The sequence below is a fragment of the Leopardus geoffroyi genome, chromosome C1 (genome assembly GCF_018350155.1).
Source record: "Leopardus geoffroyi isolate Oge1 chromosome C1, O.geoffroyi_Oge1_pat1.0, whole genome shotgun sequence".
NCBI lineage: Eukaryota > Metazoa > Chordata > Mammalia > Carnivora > Felidae > Leopardus > Leopardus geoffroyi.
Genome location: NC_059328.1, coordinates 18,587,083 through 18,606,621, shown reverse-complemented (window position 1 = coordinate 18,606,621; position 19,539 = coordinate 18,587,083). Strand labels below are relative to the sequence as shown.

Genomic DNA, 19,539 nt, shown 5'->3' with positions numbered 1-19,539 from the left:
TTGGGGAGGGGGAGGAGGCTAACAGCATCAGCTAAGCCCAGGTCCTAGCGGAGAGAGTTCTGTCTGCCTGTAGGGGGGTGGGAGGTGGGGACCAATGGGTTTCCAGAGTGAGGGTCTGAGAGCCTCGGGGAAAGAAGGTGAGTCTTGTCAAGATCCAGGCTCAGGCCGCCCTGTGATGGTTGCTGGAAAACCCTCCCACAAGTGGCCTCTGCCTGGAGGCAGGTCACAGATGGTCCTCACCTGCCCCAGGCAGCCTCTAGGCAAACCGAGGGGGACAGGGCAATGGACTAGGCTCTGAGACCTGGCAAGCTTTGAACATGAAAGTTGGATGTTTCACAAATGGGAAGTGTGAGGCCCACAAAGAGGAAGAGACTTGCCAAAGGCCCCAGACAAGGGGTGACCGGGCCTTATTTCTCACAACAGCGATAGCTCGCATGGATGGAGCACCCCCTATGTGCCAGGCCTGTGTTAAGCACCTTTCACACGTCTCTGTGAGGAGACCAGTTCACAGAAGAAATAGACAAGAGTCAGACAGGTTTTAAGCAATTCTCCCTGGGTCACGGTCGATGGCGGGAGAAGACAAACTGAGGCAGTTGGACAAACCGCCAGGCTCCGTCCACAACCAGTGAGCTGCTCAGAAGACTCTCCATGTCCCATATGTCCAGTGTCTGGCATGCTTGGGGGGATCTTCACCCCTCCCCGGGCACTGGACTCTCAGGGAATCAGACCTGCCCTTGTGAGCTCTCTGGCCTGTGGGGAGACACAAGCAAGCACCTCACTACCACCATCCCACCTAGAGCGCACTCCTAGATACCCTCGGGCTGCCCGAGGAGGGCGCCCTGACACAGGGTTATTTTGACCCCATGGCTCCCGCTCCCAGGGCAAAGGATGCTGGCGGGAGGAGTGGCCCCCAGATCCTGAGTTCTGCGGACCTCAGGTTAGGTCCAGCTATTCACCCAGCTCTGGGCCAAGGTAGGCCCAGACCTCCCAGCTTCTTAGCCCTGCTGCGGACAATTTAGGGTGCTCTTAGGTGAGAGCCATTTAAGAAAAAGCAGATTTGTACAGCGGCCCGTCGGAAGAGGCAAAGGAGATGTCTGTCCATACAAGATGGGGAAGGGAGAGGGTATCCACGTTTCCCACATAAGGGAGTGGGAGCTGTCCAACTGCCTCTCGAAACATCAAAAGGAGAGAAAGAGAGAGAGAGAAGTGACCCTGAGGCTGTCAGTCAGGGATGGAAAGGATGTAGGCTGGCCATTGGCAGAAATTGTGAAGAAGCTGTCCTCCTCACCCATTGGCCCCCCGGAATGGGACCGGAAGCAACTGTGCATTTCTGGCAGGGAGAATGTTCTGTGGGTCGGAGGGCACAGGGACCCTGGGGTGCCAGGGGTGCCCATCAGGGGCAGGTAGGGGAGCCTTCCGTCTGACACAAAGCCATTGGTTTGTCCTGGTCGCACAGATGGTGAGGAATCGTACCGCACGTCTGTCCAGAAAGGGCAGTACATAGGAGGCGAGCCTCTAGACACGGGACTGCAGCTGGCGCACATCTGTGGGCAGGGCCGGCCGGGCAACTCCGCGGCGGGCAGAGTGCAGGCGCCAACTAGCGGTGGCTCCCGAAACTGCTCCCGGCCCGGCGGCCCCCCGCCGACCTCAGGCTGGAGACCCAACCTTCCCCTGGTTTCCGCGCCCATCCCCATCCGCAGTGAGCACCCTCCCGAGGGCTGGAAGCACGCCGGATCCTGTGTCCGGTGCCGATACCCACAGGAACCGCATTTTCCGGATATCCGTTTGTAAACCCGCCGCCGTAGGATGAGGGAGAAATCAGGCGGAGGGACAAGCAAGGGCACGGGTGCAAACCGAAACCATTAGACGAATCAAATTTACAAACCCGAGACGCAGCGGGTCCTGGCCCCCTCAGCCACTCCAGGGCCACACGCGTCGCCCGCCCTCGCTGGCCCTGGGCCGTACCTGGCCACGACGTGGTGGGCCTTCAGGCGGGAAGCTCCCAGAGGTCGGACGTGCCACGGCCCCGGTCCCTCGCTTGCTTCTGGTTCCGCAGCTACTGCCAGCGCTCCCGAGACTGCAAGGGCCTTGGCCCTCGCGATCTGTAACTCCGAGATGTAGGCTCCATAAAAGGATCCCGCAAGGGTCCTTCGGTGGCGTTCCCACCTTCGAAATGGCCCGAGGGGCTGATGTGAGGCTATGACGGGGGCAGGGACCGGCTCTCCAGGTGGTCGAGGTTGGGCCACGGCCTGTCCCCCCTGGGGCACACGAGGGCCTTGAATTCGTTTGGAGAGAACGAAATGGCACGTACTGGGCCGGGTTCAGATCTGGGGCGCGATCCTGCGGCCACCTTCGGATCCTATGCTTCTTGGTTTCCGAAGCTTGGAATTCGTCGTTTTGCACCTGTCAAGCCCGGGAACAACGAATATTCAGCCCAATCTCCAAGACGGCGGGGAGATTCCGCACGCGTTCGTTCGCTCCCTAGACTCCAGGGAGCGCATCTGGGGCGATAATCCAGAATGAATGGGGGCTCGATCTTTCCAGTTCCTCCCCCCCCCCCCCCCCCGCTGTAGCTTCTCCCTAGGCCCGCTCGTTTGGCCTAGGAGGCGGGAGAGGAGGACAGGATTGACTGCTGTGATGCCCTGGGAGTCGCTGGGCCGCGCGGCCGGGACTGAAGCGACAGTGCTTCGGCAGAGCGGTCTGCGTCCCTGCGGCGCGGCCCCAGCACACAGCCGGGGAAGATGCGGCCATGGGCCCGCGGGGGCCAGTTTGCATCCACAGAGAGGAAGAAAATTGCCTCCTCTGGAAGCCGGCGCCCTTAGCTTGGCAGCCATTCCCGCGTTCTCCGCAGTTTTCTTCTGTCCGTGACTCGGTCCTCTTGCACCATGCAGAACAGTGGCTATATGCGCCGGGCAAAAATCAGGGGGAAACACTCGCGTTTTTCAGCCCCCATCGTATTTTTCAAAGAATGTGGCGAAGGCCGAAGGCCGCCACAACGAAGAACGACGAGGCAAGGGGCCTGCACGGTGCTGAAAGTTGCACTGAGGGCAGAGAGGAAGGGAACGGGGTTAGTCACCCCCAAGCCAGATACGGGCCCGCAGGGGGACACCCTTCCGTCTGTCTCCGGTTGGCAACGGGGCCAAAGAGGCCGGGCCCAAAGCCGCACTAGGCTGGGAGCTGCAGAGGCCGCTGGTGGTCGCGGAATCTCGTGTGCGGTGCAAGCTCATGGGTCAAAATAATTTGCGGGAAGGGGTCAGGGAAGGGTGAAAAACCTCTTCGGGGCAGCTCCCCGCTCGATGTCACCGGCCTTGGGAGCCCCCCGCGTCCCCCAGCTGAGAGTGCAGGCATCACAGGCCGAAAGCAGCTGGAGCTGGGAACGTGCCGCCACTGGCGGCGGGGAAAGGGCGCGAGAAGGGGACCTGCGACCCGCGCATCAGGGAGCCGCGGCCCTGCAGACAACGGCAAAGGAGCCCCCTGCAGAGTCCCGGGCGTTTTAACCAAATTTTTAGCATTGGCCCCGGCGCCCCAGAACTCTCGAGGAGCCCTGGGCTCACGCGCCAGGCCCCCGACCCGGGCGTCCTCCCTGGGGCGGGGCCTTCCGCCCCTCCCCGCTGGGCGGCCTTCGGCGGTCCCCGTTCCTCCCCCCCCCCCCCCCCCCCCGCCCAAGCGCGGCCGAGGTGCCGGCGATGGGGGCTCCGATTGGCTGAGCGACGCGTCGCTCGGGCCGGCCCCGCCCCCGCGGGCCCCGGGATAGTAACCCCGCGCGGGCCCGCGCGGCGCCGCCACTTGATTCTCGAGGATTTGTCCTGGGGCTGCGGCCGCGCGGTCGGTGGGGCGGCCGCGAGCGGGCTGCGGGGGCGGGCGGCGGCGGCGACAGCCCGCGCGGGCCCCGCCGGGGCCGAGGCAGACGTCCCGCCGCGAGGGGCGGCCGCACGCGGGCCGGGAGCCCAGGATGCGGGGCTAGCGGGCAGGCTGCGCGCGGCCGTCGGGGCAGCGAGGCCTCGCTGCGGGCGGGCCCCGGCGGGGCGTCCCCGGGCGCCGCCCCCTGCGCCCTGAGGCCGCGGCCCGGCTGCTTCTGCTTTCCCGCTTCTCGCGGCAGCGGCGGCCGAGGAGGCGCCCGCGCCGGCCGCCCCCGGGGGAGCCGCGCCGCCGCCGCCCGCCCGGCGCCCTGACGGCCGCTGTTATGCGTATTCCTGTAGACCCGAGCACCAGCCGCCGCTTCACACCTCCCTCCACGGCCTTCCCCTGCGGCGGCGGCGGCGGCGGCGGCGGCAAGATGGGCGAGAACAGCGGCGCGCTGAGCGCGCAGGCGCCCGTGGGGCCCGGCGGGCGCGCCCGGCCGGAGGTGCGCTCGATGGTGGACGTGCTGGCGGACCACGCGGGCGAGCTCGTGCGCACCGACAGCCCCAACTTCCTCTGCTCCGTGCTGCCCTCGCACTGGCGCTGCAACAAGACGCTGCCCGTCGCGTTCAAGGTGAGTGCCGGGCCCGGGGCGGGCGGCCCCTGGTCCTGGGGATCCGGGCGTCTCGGCTGCAGGAGCCAGGGCCCCGGGAAGGCAAGGGAAGGGAGGGGACGTGCCCGCCACCCCGCGGCGAGAGCCCAGCAGCCGGGCCCAGGGCGCTTTCGGTCTCGCCGCGGGCTCCGCCTGGGGACCTTGGCGTTGCCTCTCAGAGGCACCCGGCACGGATGACTCTTGGGAGGGTTGCCCCTTCCACCTTCGGGGAGCCCTGCTGAAAGACGTTGATGCGGAAACGGGCGGAAGGGGCCTCGCTCCTCTCCGGTCCGGACCCCCGCGGACACAGCCTTGCGGGCAAAGGGGACGAAGAGCCCCAGAACCGGGGCGAGGACACCGGAGGTGGGGTGCAGAGGGTGGATAGGGCCTACCCTTCACCGCCAGCACCCCTCCTCCTGCATCGCTTCAGAAACACTTCCTGCTCACACCCTCAACCTCTGGCTTCTGAAATTTTACACCGGGCGACTCTAGGGCTGAGAAGGGGGCACCGAACCCTAAACCGTTGCGGGCGGGAATCCCGAATGTCAGGCCGAAATGGGGAGGGGGGCGCTCCCACCCCTGGCAGACCCCAGCCATTCAGAAGATCTTTTTTTTTCCCTTTGCTAGGGAGTAGGCGACTGTTTCATTTTCATTTTTTTAAGGGGGCAGCGAGATGAAACGAAAACGCCTTGGTTTTCCCCTAAACCTCTCACAGCTGCCGTGAGAAAGGGCAGGGCAGGAAGGGCCAGCGCTGGGGGTGGTGGGTGCCCGAGGTGGCTGGAAACCGCGGCTTCTGGCAGCTGAGGCCGTCCTTGCTCCCATTAAGACGATTCCAAATTGAAAAAAAAAAAAAAAAAAAAAAAGGATGAGTGGCTCTTGGAGGTCTCCCGGGTGACATCTTAAAATGCCAGTGGGGAAAATCTCCCGGGGAGGAGGGGGAGGGGGAGGCCCGTGTGACTTTAATCCCCAGATCGGAGGTTTTACTGTCACTTGGAGCTTAAAAGGAATCTTTGAAATTAAAAGAAGACAGGATGTTGACAGGAAATCTGGCCTTTTTAATCAGACCCCAAACATTTTCTCCTTGAAATTTTTACCATCTGGATCCCTTAGTCCCTGCACGCGGTGGCCACGTTTAAATGGCTGTGACTGTATTTGCAGTCTGATTCCTTTTCAAAAGGCATCTGCCTCTCCCCGCTGCTTGGGGTGAGGGCTGGGGGAGACGAATCAGGAAGGCATCTCCAGCCCCATCTTGCAGTTCCCAGCAGGTGCATCCTCCTGCTATCAGAAACCCCTCTCTCATTTTAAAGGGGTTTTCTGTACAACCCCCCTCTAAACACCGGTTTGTTTTACATTGTGCATTTTCCCTGCATAACGAATTCAGGCTCTGCAGAGGCCGATAACCTGGGCCTGGCCCACATTTCAGGACCAAATTTCATACCCCAAACGGCTCTTGCATTAATTGAGCTTGGGGAGGAGCCCCGTCATTACCGTTGTTGATATTATTTTTATTTAGGGACTTTGTTGCTAGGAGTGTGTCGATTCCTCTTTTGCTCAAGCCGAAGGCAAGAGGGAACTGCTGGAGCTCATTCTCAGCTCTCGCTCGGATTTAATTGAAAGAATAATTTCTCAGGACACGGCTTAACCAGTCGATCTAGGATTTGGGTGTGGAAGGCAGAGCTTTGGGCTTCTTGCTTTTGTTATCTGGGGGGGAAGGTGTCCATTGTGTTTAAGCCTCTTGTCCGCTCTGCCTTTGAGAAATCCTGCAGTGCGCCTGGGACCTAGGGGAGCTGCCCGGCCCCTCCCCACCTCTCCCTTGCGTCCCCGTCCCCGTACCTCTCTAAGCTGCTCCTCTGCCCCTGTGCCCTCAGGTGGTGGCGCTGGGGGATGTGCCTGATGGGACGGTGGTGACTGTGATGGCAGGCAATGACGAGAATTACTCTGCTGAACTGCGCAATGCCTCGGCAGTCATGAAGAACCAGGTGGCCAGATTCAACGACCTTCGCTTCGTGGGCCGCAGTGGGCGAGGTGAGCCGAAGGGAGACTGCGCACCCTGACATTGGCAATGGCAGAGGTGGGGGGGAAGGCAGCTGAGAGCAATCCCTTGGGGTCCCGATGGGAGCCCCAGGAACAAGTCTCCAGGCCCGACTTGGTCTAGAACAGTGGGTTGGAACCCCATGGGGGTGTTACAGACCCCTTTGAGGATGTGAAGAAAGTTAGGGTCCTTTGCCAGAGAAAGACACAATTCTCTCCCAGTTTCTGGGATTTACTGACTCTCAAAGCCATCCACATCACCCCTTTTTCTCGAGTGTTCTGGTCTCGTAAAAGATGCTGGGAGCAGATCGTGGATTAACAGCCTCGTAGGTCTTTTGTGGCAGGCGGGTTTAGCAGCTGGCTTAGACAAATGGCTGGTCTGTGGGGCGGGGGGGGGGGGGGGCGAACACCCCAGCCACCCTCCCCGCGGGGGTGGGATCTCCCAGAGCTTCGAGCTTTGAGGCTGCCTCTCCCCAGCTGTGGTCTCCCCAAGCCACAGTTTCCCCAGCCCCGTGAGCCTTAGGGTGGTTTAGACAGAGGTGAATGCAGTGCAGGGTGCCGAATGCTGGAAAGCGCGGCTGGAAAGCTGCCATCCCCCACCCCAGAATCAAGGCTGGTCCGCCACCCTGCCTATGTGATCTACCTCTGGCAGCAGGAGGAAGGCAGGACCAGCCGCGGCCACTGTGGCTGCCGCCCGGGGCTGTTGAGTGGGAGGCTTCTGGGACCCGAAACCCATCATCACTTGTGGGTGGAGAAGTCCTAGAAACCCTGCCCCAGCGAAATGGTGGATTGAGGGCTCGCTGGCCCTTTAAGACCAGCCTGCTGAAAAGTGGGGAGTGCCCTTCCCAAGACCCAGCCTGCCCCTCCAGCTTCGCTAAGAAAGTAAGCTAGGTTTCCTCTGCCGCCAGTCTCAACAGAGGCTGAGGCAGAATTGTACTTTTCATCACCAATAAACAAGACCTTCTCAAGGTTTTAGTTCCCTCTGAGCCGCCAGCCCTGCTCAGAAACGGGCATCTGGGCACCATTTTTTCCTCTCCAAGCGTTCAATGTATACATACAAATGTCAAACATATTTTGACTTTTCAGCATTAATTAAAACCAGGGCATTATTTGCATGTAATAACTGTTTACTTGTTACTTTTTATGAAACTGAAATAGTTTACATTCTTTCAAACATTTCCTGTTCCTGTTGGCTCCCTTCCCCATGCACAGATTTCTTTCAAACGTTGCCCTTAACTGGTTGCAGGTTGATGGATGGAAAATGTTTGCTTTTATGAATTAAGCTTTCATTGCTGCTCCTAATTAGTCTCCGAGCCCCTTTTGTCATCCCCAATCTCTCAGGCTTTTTGCAACTTAATCCTGGCCGCAGCCCTGAGTGGAGAGTCACTCGCCACGCCACCCGTCGGTGGTGGCCCGCCGGGATGCAGCTTGACTTGGGGGCGGTGGCCAGGTGTGCAGGCCCAGGTGGGGCGAGGATGTGTAGGGGAGGCCGAGGGAGGCCCACCGAAGCTGTGGCCCCTGGTGAGGCCGGCAGAAGGAGAGGTCGGTCCCGGGAGCCAGCAAGGCGTCAGGAATGTGCCACCTTGCTCCCTGTCCTGGGAGGAAGAGGGGACCCTGTGATTCCCAGAGTTACCGAGGGCATGGCCGGCCAGCTGGCCACTCGGCCACGGAAGACGATTTCTCTATGCCGTTTGTGCGCACAGACCTGCGCTTACCCTGCAGGGCCTGGGGGAGAGAGGCGGGTTCCCCAAACGTCGTTTAGTGTTCAGGCGCCTGCTCTTGGAGGCTGAAGTTGTGCGTCTGGGAGACGCAGGGGGCTGAGTTTGTAAGCCATTCTCACTGCCCTTCTCCCGTCAGTCTCGTGGGACTCGGGGGACAGGCAGGGGGCCTGAATGGGAGATCCAGTACTTGGGGAACCTGACGAGACTTTCAGACCTCAGAGGCCCATGGTGTTGAACAGCCTGGGCTCAACAACCAGCCCCCTGGATTTCAGTCCCAGCTCTGCTGGATGACATGGGGCGCGTGGCTCCACCTCTCTGTGCCTCGGTTTCCCCATCTGGGTAACGGGGACAGCGATGATCCCTCCCTGTTGAGACTTTGTGAGGATTAAGGAAATTGGCACAAGCGTATCAACTTGGCACACATCGAGAGTGGGATACATGTTACAGATTTTGTTACTTCAGATGCCTGCCACTGGAGATCTTTGAAGTCGCTTTGAGCGGTATAGTCACTGATTCTGTGATTGTGGTGCGGTTTGGCCGGGGGTGGGGGAAACCCAGAAGGTGTGAATCGTCGAGTGGGAGAAGTGGAGGCGGCTGGCAGAGGGGAAGGAGGGCGCCGGGGTCCGGTGGCACGGAGCGGCGTATCTGCTGTGCCCATGTTGCCCAATGGGAAATTCCCACTGAGAGGACACATCAGCGATTGACACAGACAGTGGGTCACTCTGGGAGCTGGGACAGGTTGGAGTTCGGGACCCCGAGCCTTTCCCTGGCCCTCTGACTTCTGCCAAGACCGAGAAGCCAGATGGAAACTTCTGCCTGTTTCCTTGATTCTGTCTTAATTCTAGGAAAATAGCTTCCCATGAAGGACACATACCCACCACCACCGCCACAGAGCCCTCGCGATAAGCCTGAACGTGGGGCCCAAGAAAAGGGAGGGAAAGAAACCAAGCCATTGGTGTCTCCTGCAGCCAGTAGGGCTGAGGTTCCCACCCCACCAGACACAGTGCCCTTCTTACAACCCCCTTCACCAGCCCCCTTCCACCCCCTTCACCAGCCTACAGTGAAACGCGTAGACAATGTAACTTACCTACTTACGCGCAGTTTCAAAACCTATACAATGCCATAACTATAACGGGGAAGAAAGGGGAAAGTGATTTATGATAAGATATCCATTTGAACACGTAAATGTTGGGCAAGACTACACTGTGGGTTGAGTGGGCGCTTGCGTGCCTGGCACAACATCCCGTGCCCGCCAGGGCACGCCGCCAGCCCAGGCGCACGGGACTCGAGGTCTGAACGCGGCATCGCTGTCGATGACATAGTTTTCTGAAGTTGTGAGCAATTCTTGGCAGGGTTAAAAAAAAAAAAAAAAAAAAAAAAAAAAAAAAACCCCGTCTCCCATCCTGGACAATTCAGTAGATATTAAAAGCGTGGAAAAAAACCTTCGCTTTATGTCAAATGGAGTTAGGCTCGTGGCTCAGAGACTCCTTGTAACAAGTTCTCCACGCACAGGAAGAATGACTGCCTCCGTGCCCTGGGCAGTGCTGGACATCTGCGTCCTCCGCCCCCCACATCCCCCCTCTGGAGGACCAGACGCCACAAATTCCCTAAATGTCCTCTAGGAGGCAGCCACCGGCCTAGGTGAAAATGAAGAAAGCATGAGCTCCTAAACTATCACCGGCAGGTTAAAAAGCAGCCAGAGCTTGTGGAGAGAGGTTTGGGTTGAGAGATGAGGGTGTGGCTTACCGGCTGCCGCTGGGAGAGGAGACAGAGGGCCTGTTGGCCAACACTGAGAAAACCCCGAGGTCCCCTGAGACTTGTCCCCTCCTGCTGTCCATGAATCCCCCTGTGGTAGGGGTTATGACCTAAGAACCCATCTAAGAGGGATAGGGACTTGCCTAAAGCCACACTCCGGGACCTGGCTGTTTGTGCTGATTGGTCCAGGGCCCCCCTCCACCCCCCCCCCGGTCCTATGGGAATGTCTGGGGTCACTCAGGGCCCCACGGGGCAGCTACTCCTCCCTCCCTCTTCTCTTTGGGTACCCGGGACGATGGTGCCAAGCCTGGAAAGTGGGGGGAAACTGTTGAGGAGGGCCGATGACCTCAGGGATGGCTTACCGTTTAGTGTCTGGTGAGAGTGGGGGCTTCTCACTCCCCAGGAGCAGGTCCTTAGTATGCGGTGGGGACACAGGCCCCAGCACATTCTAACCTTTTGGGCCCTGCCCAAATACTGTGTGACGTGGATGACTCGTTGCCCCTCCGTCAGCCTCAGTTTTCTCATCTGCAAAATGGGAACGGTCGTCTCTCCCTTAATATATTTAACCAACATCTACTGAGCATCTCCTATTGTGCCAGATGCTGTCCTTGGGGCTGGGGACGCAGCAGTGAACAAGGGACAAGCAGCTCCCTCCCAAGGTAGGGTGGGAGCGAGAGGGTCTCTGATGCTTCAGATTGAGGTCTTTATAACCTTTTTTTTTTTCCTTTTTTTTTTTTACCCTATGGCCCGCCTGACAGTTTCAGAATAATGTGTTTTACCGAATCAAATAAAACACAAAGGATTACAATGGAAACCAATGACAATAAAACATAGTTAGCAAAATGTCTTTTAAAATTGGGATAAATGTGCTGCTTTATTAGCGTATTAAATGGTAAGATGTGGCAATGGGTCTGATGACGACCATGATTCTGAGGTTGTGACGAACACAAAAGATATTTAGAGAAATTTGCAACGCCAGTAATGTGATATGTAAATACCTGTGACGTCTGTTGGTGACAAGGTCACAGGAACTTCTGTAATACCTCTGTGGTTTGCTGCCGACGGTCATACTTGAGGGAGATGCTAAATTGCAGCCAGAGGTTAGGGACAATACAATTGTCATTTTTGTTTTCCTGTCCCTGCTCACGGGCCCACTTAAGTCTGAGAAGGAGCCTCGGAGGCCAGGTTTAAGATGCCTGCTTTTGATAAAGTGACCAGAGAGGGCCTCACGGAGGAGGTGACTTTTCAGTGGAGTCCAGAGAGAGTTGCAGGAGCACTTCAATAATTGGGGTCCATCCAGCCTGGCACCCGGCAGTTCAAGGAGGCATTGGAAGTGGCAGAGGCCTGGGGACCCCCCCCCCCCACAGAAAGTGCCCAGCTGGTTGGGGAGGGGGAGGAGTCCAGGAGAAAAGTGACCAAAGAGTGAGGGAAGGCAGGTCCCAGGAGGGGGTAGGCAGGGAGCCTGCGGCCTGGCATTTCCCTAGACCTTCCGCACTTCCAGTCTCCAGAAACCGTGGAAAGTGCCCCTGTGGTCTGAGCATGAGGGGTTAGGTTTCTGCGGACCCTGGAGTCCAGGAGCAAGCGCTGTTTGCATTTCCGTCCCTGCCTCCAGCGGACTGGCTCAGGAAAATTCTTCCAGAGAGGCCCCACTCTTCCCCAGTTTGAGCCGCACCTCAATGTAACCCAGCCCCTGGTGTCTCAGAAGCCCGAGGGTTCCGTGCCGGGGCCCTGGAAGCCTGATTTCCTTCCGCTCTGGATCTCCTGTTTCGGGGGCTAGAGTTTTCGTGGATCACTGGACCCAACCGTGCAAAGAGAACCGCTAAGCAGCGTTCCCTGCCCTGAGAGCTCCTCTCCCACCTGTGAAGCGGGGACATCAAGACTGGCTGCCTGCCTGCCTGCCTGCCTTGGAGAGTTGCCGGGAGTACAGGGGCTGCAGAGGGGTCCACTCAGGCTGCCTCCCTCGGTGCCCGCCCGTGGCCCACAAGCCCCTGCCCTTAGGGAGCCCCTGGGTCTGCAACTGGGGTGCAGAGATAGGGATGCTCAGGGGCAGAGAAGGAGGAGGCCGGCATTAGGGGATCAGCAAGGCTCCCCTCGCACCCTCCCCAGTCTCAGACCGTGTGGGGGCTTTGATGCTACTAGAGAAGAGGGCAGGAGAGGAGAGGCCTACTTCAGCGAAGGTGAGAGGAGAATTGGGTTGCCCTTTGAGGAGAATCTTGACCTCATACCCCACCCACCACTTATACCCCCAGAAGAGCCAAAGAATTAGAGGAAGAAGGCTGTTTATCGAGGGGAAGCCTCGATTCGCTTGTCACACGGGGAAACCCGCCTCAACATAAGACAGTAGGAGAAAGCACCAGCGAGAGGAAGCACTGGAAATGCAAACCAGCTCGGGGTCAGAAGGCAAAAAGCAAATCGCAAGACAGGCCACTGAGCTGAGAAACTGATGGCCACACAAAGGGCGGGGAAAGCGCTCAGAGGCTACTGCAGAGCGATCTCCCAAAGGCGCCGAAATGCCAATAGGAAAGCATAAAGGAACATCGAGGTGATAGTTGGCGTTGGGTTAGGACAGAGGATGAACGTGTCAAAACTTTCAGTCTCACTGGGCATGGCCAAAAGGCGAACGGAGTCAGGGGCAGTAAGATCTTCCTTCCACCTTGACAGGCGGCCATGCTGCCGATGGCACCGCGCTGACAGCTGTCACGGTCACGGTGACTCTCTGGAGCACCATCTCGCCAGAGAGATCAATGCCCCTGAATACGTCCCAACCCTCTGACTGCGATGAAATCACTCACCACTTCTTGGAATCTTTTCTGAGGAAATAAGCAGAGATGGAGACAAAGATTTTTATAAACGAAAGGTCGTTTTCATTTTATTCTAACTGGTTAAAAAAAAAATTATCATTTTAAAAGTTTTTCCTCTCTTAGGAATTTTGAATGGAGACTTTGGAGCCAAATGTCTGTCTAAAAATAGAACAGAGTTCTGGAAATAACAGTTGCGTGTACAAATGAAATGTCGGCAGCTCCCAAATCAGCCCCTTTTCAGCCCCAGCTGCACACACCAGTGAGAAGTCAGCAGGGGCGTTAGAGAGTAAGACAGATAAATAAAAGACGAGGCCTCTGTGAGTTGAAATATTTTGCAGCCATTAAAAATGAAGTTTATGAAGCATTTTTAACGACATGAGAAAGTGCTTATGATGTGAGGTTAGATGAAAGAAAACAAAACCAGGGTATGAAAATATGTATTTTGGTATCATTGCAACTCTGCAAATACACATAACCCACACAAAAAAGGATTAGAGGAGAAAACACCCAAATGTTAATAGTGTTTATTCCTGGCTAGTTGAACCGTGGGTGATTTTTCTGTGTTCCCCAAATTTTCTATAAAGATCACTCATTACCTTTAGGAAAAAATATATGCGTTTGTTTTTTTTTTAATTTTTTTTTTTCAACGTTTATTTATTTTTGGGACAGAGAGAGACAGAGCATGAACGGGGGAGGGGCAGAGAGAGAGGGAGACACAGAATCGGAAACTGGCTCCAGGCTCTGAGCCATCAGCCCAGAGCCTGACGCGAGGCTCGAACTCACGGACCGCGAGATCGTGACCTGGCTGAAGTCGGACGCTTAACCGACTGCGCCACCCAGGCGCCCCAAAAATATATGCGTTTTTATACATATTTTTGTAGTTATACGTGGGGTGCTCCCCACCCCCAAATCGCAAGGGTTGCTGGACAGAAGGAACAGCACAAAAGCCAGGAAGCAGAGAGAAAATTAGCAGGGTGGCCAGAGCATGGGCAGGGGAAGATGATAAAGTTGGTGCCAGACCTCCTGGGGCCCCGAATGCCAAGGCCAGCAGCTGGAACTTCACCCAGAGCCCCATCTTCTGCCCAGGTTCGAAGGAGAGAGATCTGCCCCTTCTGGGAGGGAGACGGGGTGTTGTTAACAGCTCCAGGTGCCAACCTCCTGCCTTTATTCTCCACTCCCCCCCAGGGAAGAGTTTCACACTGACCATCACCGTGTTCACCAACCCCACCCAAGTGGCCACCTACCACCGAGCCATCAAGGTGACCGTGGATGGACCCCGGGAACCCAGACGTAAGTGCCCGAGCCACTGAGCCCGCTGGGCAGTGGGGAGGAGGGTCCAGCAGGGGGAAGGGCAGCAGCCGAGGTCAGACAGATGGCAGTGGTCCCCTGAAACGCTCTCATCAGGGGGCTGCACTCCTGGGCTCTACATCCCTGCGCACTCCGGGTGCCTGCCAATAAACCCAAACCCTCTGTGCTTATCCTTGGACTGCTGGAGGCCAGCAAGGACCATAGGAAGGGGTAATGGCAGAATCAGCTTGACACCCCCCCCCCCACCAGGACTGCCCACTGAGAGCCAGCTGAGAGAGTATGGATTTGTGATTGGCATCTGTTAGGGAAAGGAACTAGATGGAAAAGTCTTCCAATAGGGTATTTGTGAGTGTTGGGGGTGGGGGGAGGTCGGGCCAGGTTTGCTCTACTCCGTCCCAGCTTCCTCTGCCAGTGGCTGAGGGAGGGAGCCATCAAAAACAGGAGTTGGTCTGGCTGTGAGGCCACATCCCCTCCTTGGAAACTTTCTTTGGATCTCAGTATGTGACTTAAGTCACACGCAGCCTGGGCACTCTGACCCCAAAACCCACACTCAAGAATGCGAACTTGATTCTGCAGATATTTACTGAGCACCTACTATGCGCAGGGAGTACTGATGTGTGCCTTTTAGCATCAAAGAGAGTTTGTGTTTAATTGCTTCTGCCTGCTGAAGGATAATGCTGTTTGCAGGTTTACATTATGGGCACTTGAGGGGCAGCTGCCACAGAATGGGCCAGAGGTCTGTGTTCACTAAATGAGTGAATGAATGAATGAATCAATGAATGAATGAAAGAAAGAAACAGAGAACCAGCTGGCCAGCTGGCCATTTCTGGACTGGCTGCTTTCTGGGCCCTGACCAGAGTGCTCATTCTGGACCACCCCACCCCCCAACTTGCAACATGCTCAGTGTGGGGTATCGGGAGCTGCCCTGCCTTTCCCTTCCTACTCGTGGCCCTTTAGAGTTTAGAAAACCCTCTCACATTTATTGTCCCATGGGATCCTTACGACAGCAGAGCCAAAGGGTCACCCGAGTTCCAGTGGGGAGAGAGTCCAGGCCAGGGGACGTTGAGAACCTGCCAGGGCCTCCCATGGCCTTTGGTGCTGGGAGGGGCCCTGTCTTCCCAGAGACAGTCGTCGTCGATTTCCATTCCAAGCTGGGTGGACTTGGGGCAGGAAGACAGAATGGGGACCGGAGCCCAGGAGGCTCAGAACAGATGGGGCTCTGCCAGGGTGTCGTCAGTGAGGGCCACCCAGGGCTGGCCCCTCTTCCTGGGGAATCAGACTGACCTAGCTCCCCATCTGTCCAATTCCGGGGCCCACTCCGGTGTCTGGCCACTTGGGGAAGGCTTAAAGCTGGGCTTGGTGTCCCCGGATGACTCTCCCTGAAGGCCCTCAGGGCCCCCTCCTCCGGCCTCCCTTAGCTCCCTCATATGGTCTTCAGACCCAAAGGCAGGCATCTGCTCCGGCCAGATTCTTGCCGGGACTGGATGTGGATGGGTCCATGCCGCTGGCCTTGGGATTCATGGCCCTGGACAAGTCGTGTTGTCTTTTGGGCCTCAGTCTTGTCACCTGTGAACTGAGTCAGTGACCCCAAGAGTCTCGAGGTGGTGATGTCTGGGAAACCCTTGTGAGCCATAAGCCACCAGGATGCGGAAGACAGCCTGCCTGGTTGGGGATGTTGGGGAAACTGCTGGCCTCTTTCAGCCTCAGCCCCCCCGCCTCCAGGAAGTGGGGTGCTACCACCCACACCACAGGCCTAGAGACCAGTGATGGCATGTGGATAGCATCTGGCTGTGGCAGGGGGAGGGTCCTGGTGAGTCACTGGAGCCATGGTGTTCGGTTATCCCCAGCACCTGGCCACCACCGTGCATTTCCACCACAAGCACCATCGGTGGGTGGTGACTCTTGATCAGCAGCAGGGGGGCAGCCCAAGCCATGGCCCTAAAGGTATCAAACAGGTGGCACACCACTCTGTCTCCAGGGGCAGAATCAGGACAGACGGGAGCCACAGTCGGCTTCACTGCGATGATGCAGCACTTAGGAGCCACTCCACAAAGCAGTGAGCACCCAGTCCATAGAGGCATGTGGCAGGGGGTCTTGGAGCTTGCTAGGAAGGTTCCCAGGGGCCCAGCAATGCCTGGAATCCCTCAAAACCCCCCGTGTCCAGCCGTTCTCAGCCCAGAGCTGCCCACCCCCCCCCCCCGCCCCGCCTTGAGGGCCCTGGATAAGGGCAGGGGTGTGGCCCTGCCTTTGGGAGCCCCCAGTTCAAATCCCCTGCCGGCTCTTCTCTCCTGGGGTCCCCAGACCTGAGACAGCCCTCAGCCCTTCTGGGGGTGAGCTGATAGGGGAAGGCGGTGGGAGGCAGGGGGCGGCAGGGGACTGCACAGGACAAGGCACCCGAGGCCGGAGGGAGGGGAGACAGCAAGAGGAAGTAAAGAGAAGCCAGCCCGGGAGATGGGCCGGAGTCCGAGGCCAGGCTGGCTGTGTGACCCGAGGCAAATGGCACCCCTGTCTAGGCCTTTAAGTCTCATTAAAGAGACTTGTTCAAACAAAATCTTTGCAGAAGCTTATTTATAGAAAAGAGCAGCTGTGGGAGAAGGCAGTTCTCCAGGTCTCCCGTCCTGAGGGCCTGCTTGCCTGTGCCCCCGCCCACCCAGGCCTTCAGGTCAGGTCTCACCCGCACCCTGGCTGCCATCCACACCCTGGCCTTGTCTGTGACCTTGGACAAATCCTCCTCCTTTCCGGGCCTCCGTTTCCCCACCTGTAAGAGGTGAGAGACCCGATCAATGCTGCTGGTCACCAAGCACTCCTCGTGTGCCAGGTCCCCAGTAACAGGTCTGCAACCACCCGGGAGGAGACAGGCCAGGAGGCAGAGCCACTTGCCCAAGGGTGAGTTTCAGTGCACCCCATGGGCTCCAGTCTGGGGCTCAGGGAAGTGAGGGCCACTTGGAAGGGCCTTCCTGCCTCACTGTGCCTCATCTGTAAAATGGGGAGGATAGTAGCATCTGCTCTGGGGAGTTATCCTGAGCGTTAAAGGAGCTTGCAGCTGCACAGCCCGCAGGAAGTACCCAAACCCTCACGGATTATCACAGGATTTCCTTTCTGGGCTTTTCTCCTGCTTTGTGACTCCCAACCCCATGTGAGGGTTGAGCCTTGTGTGGGGTGGGGGTGGGAGTAGGGGCTGGTCCTGGGAGCCAAGGAGTAGGAGTCTGCAGATCCCTGAGGCCCAGCTGTGGGTTCTGTGGCTGGGTCGTTCCCCTCTGGTGCCCTGCAGAGCATGCCCGATATGCAGCCAGGTGGCTGGCTGGGTTTGAAGGCTAGCTTGGTGGCTTCCTGCCTGTGTGGCCTTGGTTTCTGAGGTTCTCAGTGCTGGTGTCCCTCATAGTCACCGGGGGCTGGTTAAAAAGCAGGTGGCTGAGCAGGGTCCAGGATTCAGGCAGGAGGCAGTCTGGTGCCTGGCGATTCTGGCATGGAACCACTCACCCCAACTTCCGGGTTTAGCAGGTGCTGGCACCTGAAAGGGTAGGACCCAAGTTTTTAATCCGGCCGGAGGCAAAGGGGGACAGTTCGAGCATCTTGCCTGTGGGCCCTTTCTTCCCAAAAATGTACATGGAATGATTTCAACAGATATTTTCCTGGGCACCTTTCATGTGTCTGGCACTGTTCTAGAAACTGGGAATGCCACAGTGAGCCCAATAGACAGGCTCCGTCCCACTTGGGTCTTCTACATTAGAGGTGGGGAAAGATGGTATAAATAGTTCTATTGTCCCTGTGGCCACAGCACCCCACGTGATCTGTGCTCGTTACCCCCTGACTTCCTCTCTGACATCCTCCTTGCTCACCCCACTCTGGCCACCCTGGCCTCCTGGCTGGTCTTCAAACTGGGCGGCCACATCCCTGCCTCAGGGCCTTTGCACTGCTGTTCTCTCTCTCTGAAACACAGACACCCCCAGATGCGTGGCTTGTACTTTCCCACCCTGAAGGAAGGCTTTACTCAAACTTCTCAGTGAGACCCCCACCACCGTCATGCTGTTTCAAATCACGCACACGCACCCACCCCTTACCAGCTTTGATTTTTACCTAGAACCCTGATCACCTTCCAAGATGCAATAGAGTTCACTCATTTATGTCATTTATTTCCCATCTCCACTCACTATTACATACGCTCCGTGGGGCAGAAGTTCTTTCCTCTGCTTTGCCACGTGCGGGCATAGACCCTGGAATACAGACATGAGCGCTTAGTAGGTGCTCAGTAAATATGTGTTGAATAAATGAAGTACCTAAATGATTAGTCGACTTAATCTCAGGTTGTGAGAAGTCTTATGGGGAAAAACAAAGCTGGGGGGAGGGGTAGAGCGCACAGGGATGGGATGTGGGCAGGGAGGGGATACCGGGGAAGCCTCTTGAGGAGGTGACATTTGACCAGAGAGGCCTGAAGGAACTAAGCAAACAGGCTCTGGACGGCACGGGCAGGAAGCGTGACCCTAAGCCCATAGCGGGGCCTTCCAGGGTCCTAGAGTTGCCACAATTTCGGTCTCCGCTCCAGGTGTGGGGAGGTAGAGGGAGGCCTGGGCTGAGGAGAGGCAACTCCTCTGAGGAGAGGCCCGTACTCCCAGGACCCCCTAGGTCCCCAGGGGAGTGCACCCAGCAGGAGGGAAGGGGTTAACCTCAGACCTCCCGGGCTCCCCTAATCAACCCCAGGCCGCTGGAAGCCCCAGTTGCGGCCCTGGGAGGGAGCCGCTTGCCTCCCTGCCCGCTGGCCCCCCGCCAGCCGGTTTCCCAGCCCAGCCACCGACCGGCTTTCATCTGCTCACAGGGGGCCGATTCAAGGCAGACCACCCGGGGCCCAGCACCCGCCTGCGATTCCCCGCGGTTGTTAAGAGTCGGGTGTAAATCTCCTGACAGGCCACAGAGCGGGCCTGGGGCCCGGGGGCCCCACCCCGCAGCTGGGCGGACAGTGGCTGCTGTGTCTGGGCTGTGACCGCACCAGAGCCGGGCCAGGCAGCCGAGGAGGCAGCTGAGTGGCTTCGGATGGGTGAAGGGCCCCGTAATTGGGGCCCACATTGTTCCCGGCAGCCGCCGCTCTTCCTGTGCCCGGCTCTGCCTCTCCCTGTCCCCTGTCCCCTGCCTCCCCGTCCCTCTCCCACCCAGCTGAGGCCGAGCACCGAGCTGGTCGCTTGCCAGTCAGACCTCACCGCCAGTCAGCCCAGCTCTCCTCTCTCGGAGCGCTTGGGAAGCCGAGACCTCAGCCGCCAAGCTTCGTGCAACGTGCTGACCGGTCCAGGTTTGACCTTGACCTCGCACCTCCACTTTCCCACCTGTAAAATGGGGGTGATGGTAGCAGCCCCTCAGAGGGTTATGGCCCTTGTAAACGATATGCATGGCTCACCTAGCACGGTGCTTGGCCCCTCGTAGGTGCCTGCAAAAGTGGTTG

General features: G+C 57.9%; 1 protein-coding gene across 1 annotated transcript in view; it reads left to right on the top strand.

Moving 5' to 3' along the window:
• Positions 1–19,539, top strand: part of RUNX3 (RUNX family transcription factor 3) — a 58,969-nt gene that overhangs the window by 26,210 nt on the left and 13,220 nt on the right. Inside the window, exons 2-4 of the mRNA XM_045482224.1 lie at positions 4,200–4,474; positions 6,361–6,517; positions 13,986–14,090. Coding sequence (XP_045338180.1) covers positions 4,200–4,474; positions 6,361–6,517; positions 13,986–14,090 — 537 coding nt within the window. The remainder of the gene's footprint in view (positions 1–4,199; positions 4,475–6,360; positions 6,518–13,985; positions 14,091–19,539) is intronic.